Genomic DNA, 12053 nt, shown 5'->3' on the forward strand with positions numbered 1-12053 from the left:
ATCTGGCGGTCTATTTACGATGCAAAATTTCCCAGCTCTCTCTCTGCTCTGTCAATGCCGCTGCTGCCCTGCATCAGTATTGCTGCCTGTCGTTCTGTAAGCTATTGCTGCCTGGTCGTGTAGCCCATTCCAGCCTTGTGCAGATCTACAATTTTGTCCCTGATGTCCTTACACAGCTCTCTGGTCTTGGCCATTGTGGAGAGGTTGGAGTCTGTTTGATTGAGTGTGTGGACAGGTGTTTTTTATACAGGTAATGAGTTCAAACAGGTGCAGTTAATACAGGTAATGAGTGGAGAACAGGAAGGCTTCTTATAGAAAAACTAACAGGTCTGTGAGAGCCGGAATTCTTACTGGCTGGTAGGTGATCAAATACTTATGTCATGCAATAAAATGCAAATTCATTATTTTAAAATCATACAATGTGATTTTCTGGATTTTTGTTTTAGATTCCGTCACTCACAGTTGAAGAGTACCTATGATGAAAATGACAGACCTCTACATGCTTGGTAAGTGGGAAAACCCGCAAAATCGGCAGTGTATCAAATACTTGTTCTCCCCACTGTAAGCATATCTGCGGGGAATGATGAATTCGGAGCCTAGACGCCAAAATCGAACTATATACTGCTGTAATAAACATTTCAAACGTGAGTTGTCTGACTGAACTAGGATATGGATGAAATTATCTAGACAACCTCATGTCTGAATAAATAATTAAAGATCCAATTGGTTTAAACAGGGAAACAAAACCAGTCAGCGGTTTGCTAAGCTAACAGCAGTGTATTGTTCATGTGGAAAATGAGAGATTGGTCTTGATTTTCCTCTCTGTTTGGCATTTTGTGGAACAAAAACAGAACTAAGATGTCTGGCCCCAAAAAAACCAAACAGAGGATGAACGGAGGCACACAGGAGAGGAAGGGAGAGTACATTACAGTCACAAAGGGAGGGCCTCCCATCTTCCTCTTTCCTCTTACTCGGATACGAGGCATGTAGGAGTGTGTGCGAGTTGATGTCATGTGAAGTTCCAGTGCTGTGTGTAAACATGACCCTCCCCTATATCCCAGTGCTCCATCCTCCCTTCCTAAACTTACATCCTTCCCTCTTTATCTGCACATGACACTACCAGCTTCTCTTGTTTTGGGTCAGTCAGTTCAAGGGGCCACAATAAAAGGCGTAGAGGGGGGAACATTTTTTCCACATTCATCCAATCCACTAACTGAATAAGCATCGTATCGACCTTAATCTGACACAGATGTGAGCACTTCCTCATTCACATGACCTAATGGGACTGATACCAATCCACCCCCACCAGGATTGGAGTGGGATGGAGATGCACAGTATGAAACGTATGGGTGGAGCATTAGGCTGAGGTCGGGTCAAGGTTTTGGAAGGCTGATACTGATATCTTTTTATTCAGGCATCTGTTGAAGGTGCTCACGTGTCAAGGAAAAAATGCCTTCCAGATAACATTTAACTTTAATATGATTTTTATTCATCTGCCTTAAAGCTGCTATAATCAACATTTGAAGTCGGGTGCCTTGGTTTTATCATTGTTTTTCACTGGAATTTAATTTGTGATGGAAAACCTATTTATATGATTTAGAGCCTCATGAGACACAGAACTCTGTAGAAAACAGCAGTTGTTTTTAGGGCTGTCCCCTAATAGTCAACTAAACTGTTTTCATTAGCTAGATAGTTGCAGAATATTGTAATAATAATGTTGCAACACTGACCTTTAGTCTTGTAACTTAGGAAGTATCTTACCGATGCACTGCTCCATGTGTTAACTGTGTTAGCTGCTGCCGCTTGCTAGTCAGTGGTCCTATTAGCTTTCTGTACCGACCAGGACAATGACTCCGGGGAAGACAAAGACGCAAAGACCAAATCTCTGTACTTAAATCAGAAAACACACACAATCCCACACAGCTTACCATTTTCAGGCTTGGCTCCCAGCTTTTCAACAGCAGCCATGTTGTGGACACTGATGCCACGTGGAAATCCAGGCCATGAGGTTGGTGTGTTGTCCACTACAATGATATGCTGCAGCCTCGGAACTTCAATTAGGATAGCCTGACACACACACACACACACACACACACACACACACACACACAAAGCATGAGAACAAATATGACAAGCATACATATATTGTTTACACATTAGCACATGATGAAAACCAGGTTTCTTCTGAGTCAAGAAACATGCACATCATCTTCATCAATATTTGGGCTGAGAGGGGATGTGTGAGCGTGAGCAGAGGAGCTGTGTTTATGCCACCTTGATAAAAGGGGAGATGAATTGCCAGAGCACCATTTGTCTTTGGGGACTGAACGAGTCCAAAACGATCCTTAACATCCAGCACGTGCACTTCTCCTTATTTCTGTCTCTATGGTGACACACTTCACCTCTCAGATTCTCTCTGATGGATAATGGTTGCCTAGAAGCTGACTATTGTTATAATATTATTGTTGTAGTCATGCAGACAAAAGACATGTTGATGTCAGGAAGTGACATCTCTGACTTTGGATCAGTGAGACTTACCGTAACTTAGTTTACATTTCTTTTTATTTGCAGGAAAGGAGTTTGGCAACCTTTGTAGACTCTGATGAATGGAAATGTCCTTCAAACTGTAACATTTTGTTTACAGCTGTTATATTGGACTTTTTGTAATGCTGACAGTAAATTCTGTACTGTTGACAATATTTTTTAACAAAACTTCCTTTTCAACTCTCAAACTTTTTTGCAACTTCCCATCAAAGGCTCTGTGGAGATGGCATTTCTTACATTTTTTTATGTTGTCATTATGTCCTTAGACTTTTGGGGACCTGAAACTGTAGCTGGTGATGCCCAATGTCACATATCTCAGTGGGCTATACAGGCTGTACAACACAAATATGGTAATTACCATTCATCACTGCTTGATATTATTTGTTTAATTTGCCTGTTACAACAGAACTACTGAACTCATCTCGCACAAGTGCACATAACTCAGTTATGTCAGTGTAGCTATCTCTATCAATGCCAAAACTACTACTAAACTAGTGTTTCTCAATGCAGCATTGGATTACTCATACTTCATCCACACACAGTTTTACCTCTACACCTACTCTAAACGAAATAGTATCTCATTTTCAGTATACATTTGTGTGTTCTAACCTTGAGTCTGGTCTCCAGGAGCTCTCTGCTGGTGATGACGTGGGTGACCTGAGTCTCATTCAGTCCGTGAGCAATGGCTGGACCTCCCAGTGTGGAGTAAAGGGTGACCACTGCAACACACACCAATAAAAAACACTATTATCATAAGTATAAATATTCTACCAGTTTCTTTAATAAATTTACACACCAGTCATGTAACACAGTTAATCATTTCTAAACATAATGTAATAGCCCCTGGTGACTGTAATGTAGATAAAGTATATCTCTGTAAGATAACTGTGATATTTATAATGGATGATCATAATGATACTGATTTAAAGAGATTCTCTCTCTTGTTGAGTTCAAACTTGTTTATAAAAGGATCTTGTACCAGAGCATTAAAAGCTGTATTGTCTTTATCAGTCAAAATTTAAATACTTTTTTTTTTTTACCAAATTAGGCTGTTGTACTTTGACTATTTCTTATATTATTGTAATTCTGTTGGGTTGCAATTTTACTGTTTCAAAAAGATGAATATGTATATTAATATACAAATGCATATTAATATAAAAACATATATACCACACTTGCACGTGGTTATAGTAAATCATAGTTGACTAATATAAAACTAAATGTTTTCATGGGAAAAAATGCTGGTTACTAGTTATAGTTAGTCACACTTCTTGGTATCAACAGATATGTGGTTTGCTGTTTTTTTTTTCTTTGTTGATGTCCTGAGCACACTGAAGCAAATCCCTAGCAACTTGCACCGAGTTGTATGGCAATAAAGTATTGAATCTTGAATCAATGACACCATATCTGTATGCCTTTTCCCAAAATGCCAGCCAGATGTCTAAGCCAAATTCAAACTAAGCCTTAAGACTTAAAAGCTTGAAGATCTATCCATTTTCTTCCACTTATCTGGGGTCAGGTCACAGTGGCAGCAGGCTAAGTGGGGTATTCCAGACCTCCTTCTCTCCCGCAACGTTTTCCAACTCCTGGTGGATCCTGAGGAGGAGCTGTTCCCAGGCCAGATGAGATTTATAAATCCTCCAGCAAGTTCTGGGTCTAGCCCAGGGTCTCCTCCCAGTAAAAATAACCTGCAAAGGAAGACACCCAGGAGGCTTCTACCTGAACTACCCCAGCTGGCTTCAACAAGCAACAGCCCCAGTGTGTGCTGGAGGTCATGGTCTGATAAAGCCAACAGAACCACAACCGTCTGCAAAAAGCACAGATGCAATTCTGGGGTTCCCAAACTGGACACTCTCCTCACCCTTGCTGCACCTTGAGATCCTGTGAATATCACAAACTGGATCAGAGACAAGGGACAGTGTTGGTGTTTGATTATGTGCCAAGAATACGGACACAGCTCTCACTTTGGTTTTACAAGGTCCAGATAGCTGGTAGTTACGGCCCCGGTACTCCCTAGGGGACATGGTCATAAGCCTTCTCCAAGTCCACAAAACACATGTAGATCGGATGGTCAAACTCCCACGACCCCCCCAACAACCCCAAAAGCTGGTCCACTGTTCCACAGCCAGGACAGAATCCGCATTGGTCCTCCTAAATCTGATCAAATACTGAATTTGACAATCAGTCGAAGCCTCCTTTCCAGTACCCTGGAATAATATTTTTTCCAGGGGAACTTGAGCAGTGTGATACTCCGCAATTGGAGCACATCCTCTCCTTTTTTTTAAATGTGAGCCCGTTCTGCCACTCCACAGGTAACGTCCCTAATGTCCACACGACACTGAAGAGGCTTGAAGATGCAGTTTGACTGTCTGAGAGTGAGGGGACATTAAAATGTAATACACTGCAACGGCCCTGCAATAAATACTCTAATGCCTCTGCCAACCTTACAATGTTCTGTTTTGTTAAGACTACTGTGATAGCTTTTTGTGTGTTGGTATAAATATGGTAAAACCAATTTATGGTAAGTTTTTGCAACTGTACTGTGCATTTGTGTTTTGTTGGAAACCTACTATGGGTCTGCACTACAATGAACAAGGTTTACTCAGACAGGTGCAGTAGATAATACATGGATAAATACATCAATAAAAAATAAAGGACTAAATATCTACATTTGTCTGTAAATAGAATTCCAATTATCTACGCTGTATGAATACATTGAATTTCTTAAAACTAGCTTAGAGACAACTCCATTTGTACATATGTGTGTGTGTCATCATATAGACAGTGAAGCATGTGTGAAGATGGACAATGTACGTGCACTCAGTCAACACCACTCTGTCATTCTGATTTGGCCCCTCCTGCTCTGATGACATCGTCAGGCACCTCAAGAGGCCTCAGCACGGCCTTTGAGCCAATGGGACACAAGCTCTCACTGGCCGATAATCTCTTTTGGGGATATAAACAGTATTGGTATGTGAGGGAGTGTGTGTGCACATGCCTGATGGAGCGCTGGTATGTGTGCTTGCATGCACAAGTCCACATGGGAGCATCAGTGGTTGGAGCTTTTTGGGGTCAGTTACCTTTGATTAAAATAAAAATGGATATTTAATAGACAGTCTTCCACATGTGGTGTGGTGGATATGACGGTTTAATGACATAATGATTTGATTACACTGCATTGACTTTCTTTGGGACGACCATGGTGCTCACATTTCCGTCACATTTCCATCATGTTTCTGTGGACACTAGAAGCTTACACTTACACGTGACTGTTAAACTCTTTCCATTTATAAAAATTCAAAATGTATGTAATGTAATTCATTTTCCGTGATGTAGCTGCTCTGGTTGCATATTAATCACCGCAACACGAATGTACAATAAGATCAATCAGTGACATCTGCTGAGCTGAATCAGACAGATCCTGATGCATCTCACCACCTCATGATGGTCTGTACAGACAGCTCACAGACTCCCTCCAGACATATTTAATATTTATAAAAATACCCTTCTTTGAATAACAATTTTTGTATTATATGGAAAAAGTTCAAATAACTTATAATATATTCTTAAAATGTTCTGGAAAAGTCCAGAATCTATGAACATGTTGCTCATTACAAACTTTTCATCCTACCAAATCCTACCGATCACTCTGCACAGTGAAGCTTAAACATCCAAGTCAAGTAACAATAAGAAAAACACAGTTTTGAGTGTGAATTATTGCATCTACTTGTCTTCTGCTTGTGTGTCTGTGTGTGTGCGTGTGTGTGTGTGTGTGTGTGTAGTTGTTTAAATATCACAGCACCGGAGGCAAACTGGCTTCAGGTCAATAAACAGACAGAGGAAGAGAAAACGGGTGAGAGTGACAGAGAAGGTGAGAAAGGTGACAGGAGGAAACAAGTCATCGAGAGAAAGAGAGAGATAGAGAGAGGTAGAAAAACACAGAGTAACACAGTCTCTATCCCTGCGTCCCTACACTGACACAGACACAGGGGTTGATGGGACAGGTCTTAGTGACATCACATTCTTGCGTCATGGAGCTTCAATACTTCCTGCTCTGCTACTGTGTGTGGATGAGGGCCATGACACCTCCAGCCGTGAGATCTAAACACGAGATTGGGCCCCAGCTTGACACTCACACACACGCGCATGCACTCACACACACAACTCCGCTCTGTAGCAACAGGCTTAGAATTTGTAAGATATTCAGCCTTGTGTTATCTTGGTTGCTCTGCTTTTTTTCAATCCAACAAATGGGGGAGGAGTCAAATTTCCTCAGAAGTGCACAGAGGAACATGTAATCCTTCAACTTACATTAAGACATAAAAAGCAGCCAAAACGGGAGTTATGAGGTTTTTATATGACAGCAGTAGTAGAGTACGTATGCTGCGTGACTGCTGCTAGTTATATCTCGTTTACTGAACTCACACATATGACAAGTGCAAAGAACTCACAAATGATGTGCACATTTGCCTTTTGACAAAAAGCCAATATACAGTAAATACAATGTACACACACACACACACACACACACACACACACACACACACACACACACACACACACACACACACACACCACACCAAGTGTTTGAGCTCACTGGGGGCCTTTGGCTGACTCCTTGATCCCTCTGTCAACATCAGATGTTCATGTAGACTCTCTCACCCCTCTTCTGACGCCATCACCCCTCACTTCTCTCCCTCTCTTTCCTCCCCTCCATCTCTTCCTCCATCGCTCTTTTCAACCTTTAACTCCCCTCTACCTCCCCCCCGCACTATGTGTTATCCACTGCCCCGGGCTTTCCACTGTCCCCACTGTTTGTGTTTGCAGGAGAGAAAGATGCTTTATAGAGATGCTTTATTGGCCTGTACTCGCAGCGTATTTTCAAAGCGTGACAGTTTAATGGAGCATAAACTAAAGCACACAGAGAAAATGAAGGGTCCTTCAAGGACAATCAAAAAGATTTAATGAGCTTAAAGTGCTGCTGTGGATGTTCATAGTAAAGAAAGTACCCTTAAGTAGAGAACATATTAAAGAGTAAATCAGCAGGGAATCCCTCAGGGCAGGAGGCTGCTGCTGCACTGATCGTTATAGGATGAAGGCGCAACAAGACTGAAAATTTCAACCTTCTCTGTGGTTTACAGTGTTAACGTATCCCTCAGCATTAATGTCACAAAACATAGGCAGTTTTTTCTGAAGTGAAAAAAATATTTTTTTCTTATTATTTAAAGTCATTCTGCTGTTTTATTTTTATTTTTACAATTCTTAGAATGTCCCCTGTTAGCATTGTGCTAATGTTAAATTATTCCTCTGGTCCTTTTCACCTGAACAAACCAGACACTACTTTGGGCTGACAGGTACAGAATTCTCACTGGTGTTACATGAGAAACATGATGTCTACTCTAATACAAGCAGAAAGGACCATTTTCCAGGGCAAAAGATGCCTTTTTGTTGGAGTACAACAAAAAGATGTGGTGACACTGTGCATGTATAAAATAAAAATGCGTTGTTGTATCTGAGTGTGTTTCCATCACAGAAAATTAAACGGATGGAGAAAAAAAAGGAGTGGAGGAGGAGAAATGGGACACTTATATAACAGAAAAGCAGAAGGGACAAATTGACCTTCTTCTGTCTCAGCTGGGCCCTGCGTGTTGCAAGTTGTCCAGTGCAACCACTAACATGTGCACGTACACACTCACACAAACAGAAATAGCTATAAATCAGCCTAATTCAGACACATTTGGAAGATGCTCAGTGGGAAAGTGGAGAGAGCAGTGAACACAGCACAGTACAACCTAAACTGAAAGCACACTACAGTATAGTACAGATTTACTTCTTTGCTGTTGACAAAAAAGGACCTCCATTTGCTTCAGTCTGTTCTACTGCTGGCTCCCATCGTTTTCAAAAATACTCTATTAAAGTGTTGAGAGTTAAGGTCCTACAGATGTAAAAGGAAGAATATAATGACTTTTTAATATAAAATAAGACTGAAAAACATTACAATTTATTTCTCAGACAAAAATTCAACTAAATATATTTAAAAAAAAAACAAATTCAATGAATTATTTTTTATTTTAGAGGTAGGGTATAAACTATGCAAAGCATTTTTCCTTTTCTTTGTCAAGGTGCGAATACTAGAAGTTGGTTGATCGAGACAAGCAGTAGGCAGGGTTACTTTTAAAATGTAATCCAATACAATTGCTAACTACCTGTTAAAAAATTTAGTCAGTAACCTAATCCAAGTATCACAATATTGAAGTAATGAAACTCAATTACTTTCTATTACTTCTGGATTACCTCAACAACAAATATGTAAATAAAGACAAGAGAAATGAATTATCAATAAGAAGTACTGATGTAAGCGTATTATATAAGAAATGGAAATAGAAACAATAGAAAATTAAAAAACTGTTGCATTTTAAAACTGTAATCCTGCTAAATAACCCCAATATTTACTAAATGTACTGTAATAGGATTATATCTTTTTTCTACAAGAGGACATGGATTACAGTTACCTTTTTTTTAATCCTGATTAGGTAACTCAGTTACATGTAATCCATTACTCCCCAAATCAGGCAATAGTTGGTTTCGAGTTAGAAAACCAGAAGAAGAGGGCACAACAAGATAACGTAATTAAAAAAGTGCCACTACAAAAAAACACTACAGAAACTCAATGGATATATAACATTTCTGTTTTTGTTATGTGAGAAAGGTTACATGAGATCTGTGTGTAGGATTCAGTGGCATCTAGCAGTGTCAATGTAAAGTCCAACTCACTAACTTCACCTTCCCTTTCCAAGCTTGAGGGAGGAACTACAGTGCCTGTGAAACATGCAAAAAACACAAACGTTCCCATCTAAAGCAGTGTATGTTTCATCTGTTCTGGGGTACTGGAGAAACATGGCGGTTCAACATGGCGACGACCACAGAAGGCGAACCGCAGCAGGTAGATAAAAAATGCTCATTCTAAGGTAAGGAAAACATAACGATTCTTATTTTCAGGTGATTCTGCACTAATGAAAACATACCTATGAATATTATATTCCATTTCTGCCAATAGATGCTCCTAAATGTTACACAATGGGTACGCAGTATGTAAGAGACTGATGCTTCTGACCGGCTGCAGCTTAGAGTGATGCAGTGTTTTTTAGGCTAAAGACTGTTTAAAATGTTAAGCTGCTGCACTGCTTTTCATGGGGTGTTAATATTGTTTGTCCACCCTCCTCTGTGTATTTCTGTGTGTCCATACTATCGACATATAAAAGATGGACATCATATCCGGGGTTGGTTGGTGACCCATACGCCCCGGTCGACTTAATCATGAGCAGGGCTCAGCTGTCATTCATGATGTAAAACCCCCTTTTTATAGTTTCAAATAACTTAAAATTGAAAGAAAATTAAAATGAGAACTATCTAAAATACCGGAAACCATCAAATCACTAATTTATTTAAGGTGTACCTAGATTCTTTAGTTTGACCATTGTCCCATCTGCTATTATGGAGGCAACACACTTTATGACCTATACTGCAGTCAGCCACCAGGGGGCTTCACTTTTGGAGAGCTGTCATATATGCTGATGGTCCATACACAGACACGCTGGACTTACGTCGGAAGTTGTACATGAAGCAGGCCTGGGCAGCAATGATCCACTCGGCTCGCGTCTCACAGAACATGGCGATGTTGTTTTTTGGCCGCTGCCCCAGCGATGCCAGCCCACTGCCCAGTTGGGACGCTGCTGTGAGGACCTCCTTGTAGGAGAGCCAGCGGTACTCACCCAGAACCACCTGCAGGAGGGGGGAGAGGGGTGTGGAAGAGAAGTACAGTGACATTTGTTAGTGATGAAGAAGGGGATAAAAAGGTACAGTAGATAAAGGAAAGGAGGCTAATTGCTCCAACAATGTACCCAGTCTTTATTAACTATTTAGAGGGTGTACTGAGCCATTACTCTAACCAAAGAACATTTGATTCCTCCTTTTATTGTGTGTCAGTGGGTGCATTTTACTGCAGGAGCACAGTACTGAGAGTTATATCCCACAGTCACATGTTTGGTCTGTTTCATATTTAAAAAGTCACAGGAAAGGGAGCAACAGTTCATCACTGCCAAACAAAACTACTGCCTCCTCTGCTGTCATTCTCATACTGTAGCATTTCACGGTCATCATCTGCATGAGAAGAAGATAAACACGGGCTTCTGGATATACTCTCCAACACTCTGATGACACACAGTAGAAAGACACACATGCTTCCTGCCTGTATTAGTGAGGTTATACTGGCTCCTAATGGTTAATAAATGGTAGTGCACACAAACGCACAGTAATCATGACTATACAGTACTGTTATCCACTTGTTGGAAACAATAAACAGCTAAGACATGTTCTCTTGCAGCAATAAGTGTTTCGACACTGGGGGTTTAACTGGATTAGAAGGATCAGGCTGCTGGGATTAGGGGGAAACTGTAAATGCACGTCAAAGTTTGCTAACTCCTGACTGTGCCAGCACCGTGCATACTTGGGTAAAGTTTACACTGAATGCTGTTGCAACTTCTGAGATAATCTGTGAATGCAAGTATTTGTATACAGACGTACATTTTATAGAAGCATATAGAGGATATGGTGGCAAGACATGGTAGTAGCCTTCATGTTAGGAAGGATTTAGTTTCTATTTCATACTCCCACTATTCTTTTTACTGTTGAACAAATCAAATCTCTTTATCCCATCTCCTTCTTTCTTTCCATACACTTCTCTTTCTTAACATTTTTAAGGTCAACGGAATTTAGGTCGTCTAGTGGAATGACAAGCTGGAATGCTGACAATTTAAACAATACCGTTTTTCTTTATACAATATGACAAATGTGAGGTGCAGGAAAAAAATTCAAATCTATTGCTTCTATTCATTCTTCCCTTTTTCTAACCTTTGTGAATCTTCTTCAAATACCTGGCTATGCAGTCTTTTATTCATCCATTCATTCATGTTTTTACACTGACCATGTGGTATTAGGATTGCAGCGGTATACCGATAGCACAGTATACTGTGGTATGAAAATGAACAGTTATCATACCATGTACGTTTGTTTATCTACGGAACTGTATTCCACTGTATTCGTTTATATTACTCATTTAACTCTCTAATAAGTGTATTTCCCAAAATGTTGAACCATTCTTTTAAAGCAGGGGCAGATCTAGAGAAATATTCATGGGGGGGGCAAGAGTGTGGCATGGTAACTTTAAGGGGTGGCAGAAATATCTGCTGATTTAATTGCAAACAATCACATATGTCAATATTTGCTTGGAAAAGCTCCCAAATAAAGATATTTTACTCAAAAATATTAAATTATTGTGGCACATTTGTAAAGCATTTATCTAAAGGTTGCGTTAGAATTTTTTTCATTGACCTGAAGCCTTAGTTCAAAATATGGCCATAGGAGATCATTAAATGGTTTAAAGTTTTTTTAACTGGGGTAACAGCTGGGGTGGCCAGGCATTTTTTAGGGGTGGCAGCTGCCACCTCATA

General features: G+C 40.2%; 1 protein-coding gene across 4 annotated transcripts in view; it reads right to left on the reverse strand.

Annotated features, from left to right (window-relative positions):
- Positions 1–12053, reverse strand: part of acsl3a (acyl-CoA synthetase long chain family member 3a) — a 34477-nt gene that overhangs the window by 15900 nt on the left and 6524 nt on the right. For all 4 annotated transcript variants that reach the window (XM_051397272.1, XM_051397273.1, XM_051397270.1 and 1 more), the window contains 3 exons: positions 10149–10326; positions 3154–3263; positions 1929–2067 (listed from right to left, as the gene is read on the reverse strand). In XM_051397272.1, the coding sequence (XP_051253232.1) occupies positions 1929–2067; positions 3154–3263; positions 10149–10326 (427 nt within the window). The remainder of the gene's footprint in view (positions 1–1928; positions 2068–3153; positions 3264–10148; positions 10327–12053) is intronic.

Source organism: Dicentrarchus labrax, unplaced genomic scaffold (assembly GCF_905237075.1).
Source record: "Dicentrarchus labrax unplaced genomic scaffold, dlabrax2021, whole genome shotgun sequence".
Taxonomy (NCBI): Eukaryota; Metazoa; Chordata; class Actinopteri; family Moronidae; genus Dicentrarchus; species Dicentrarchus labrax.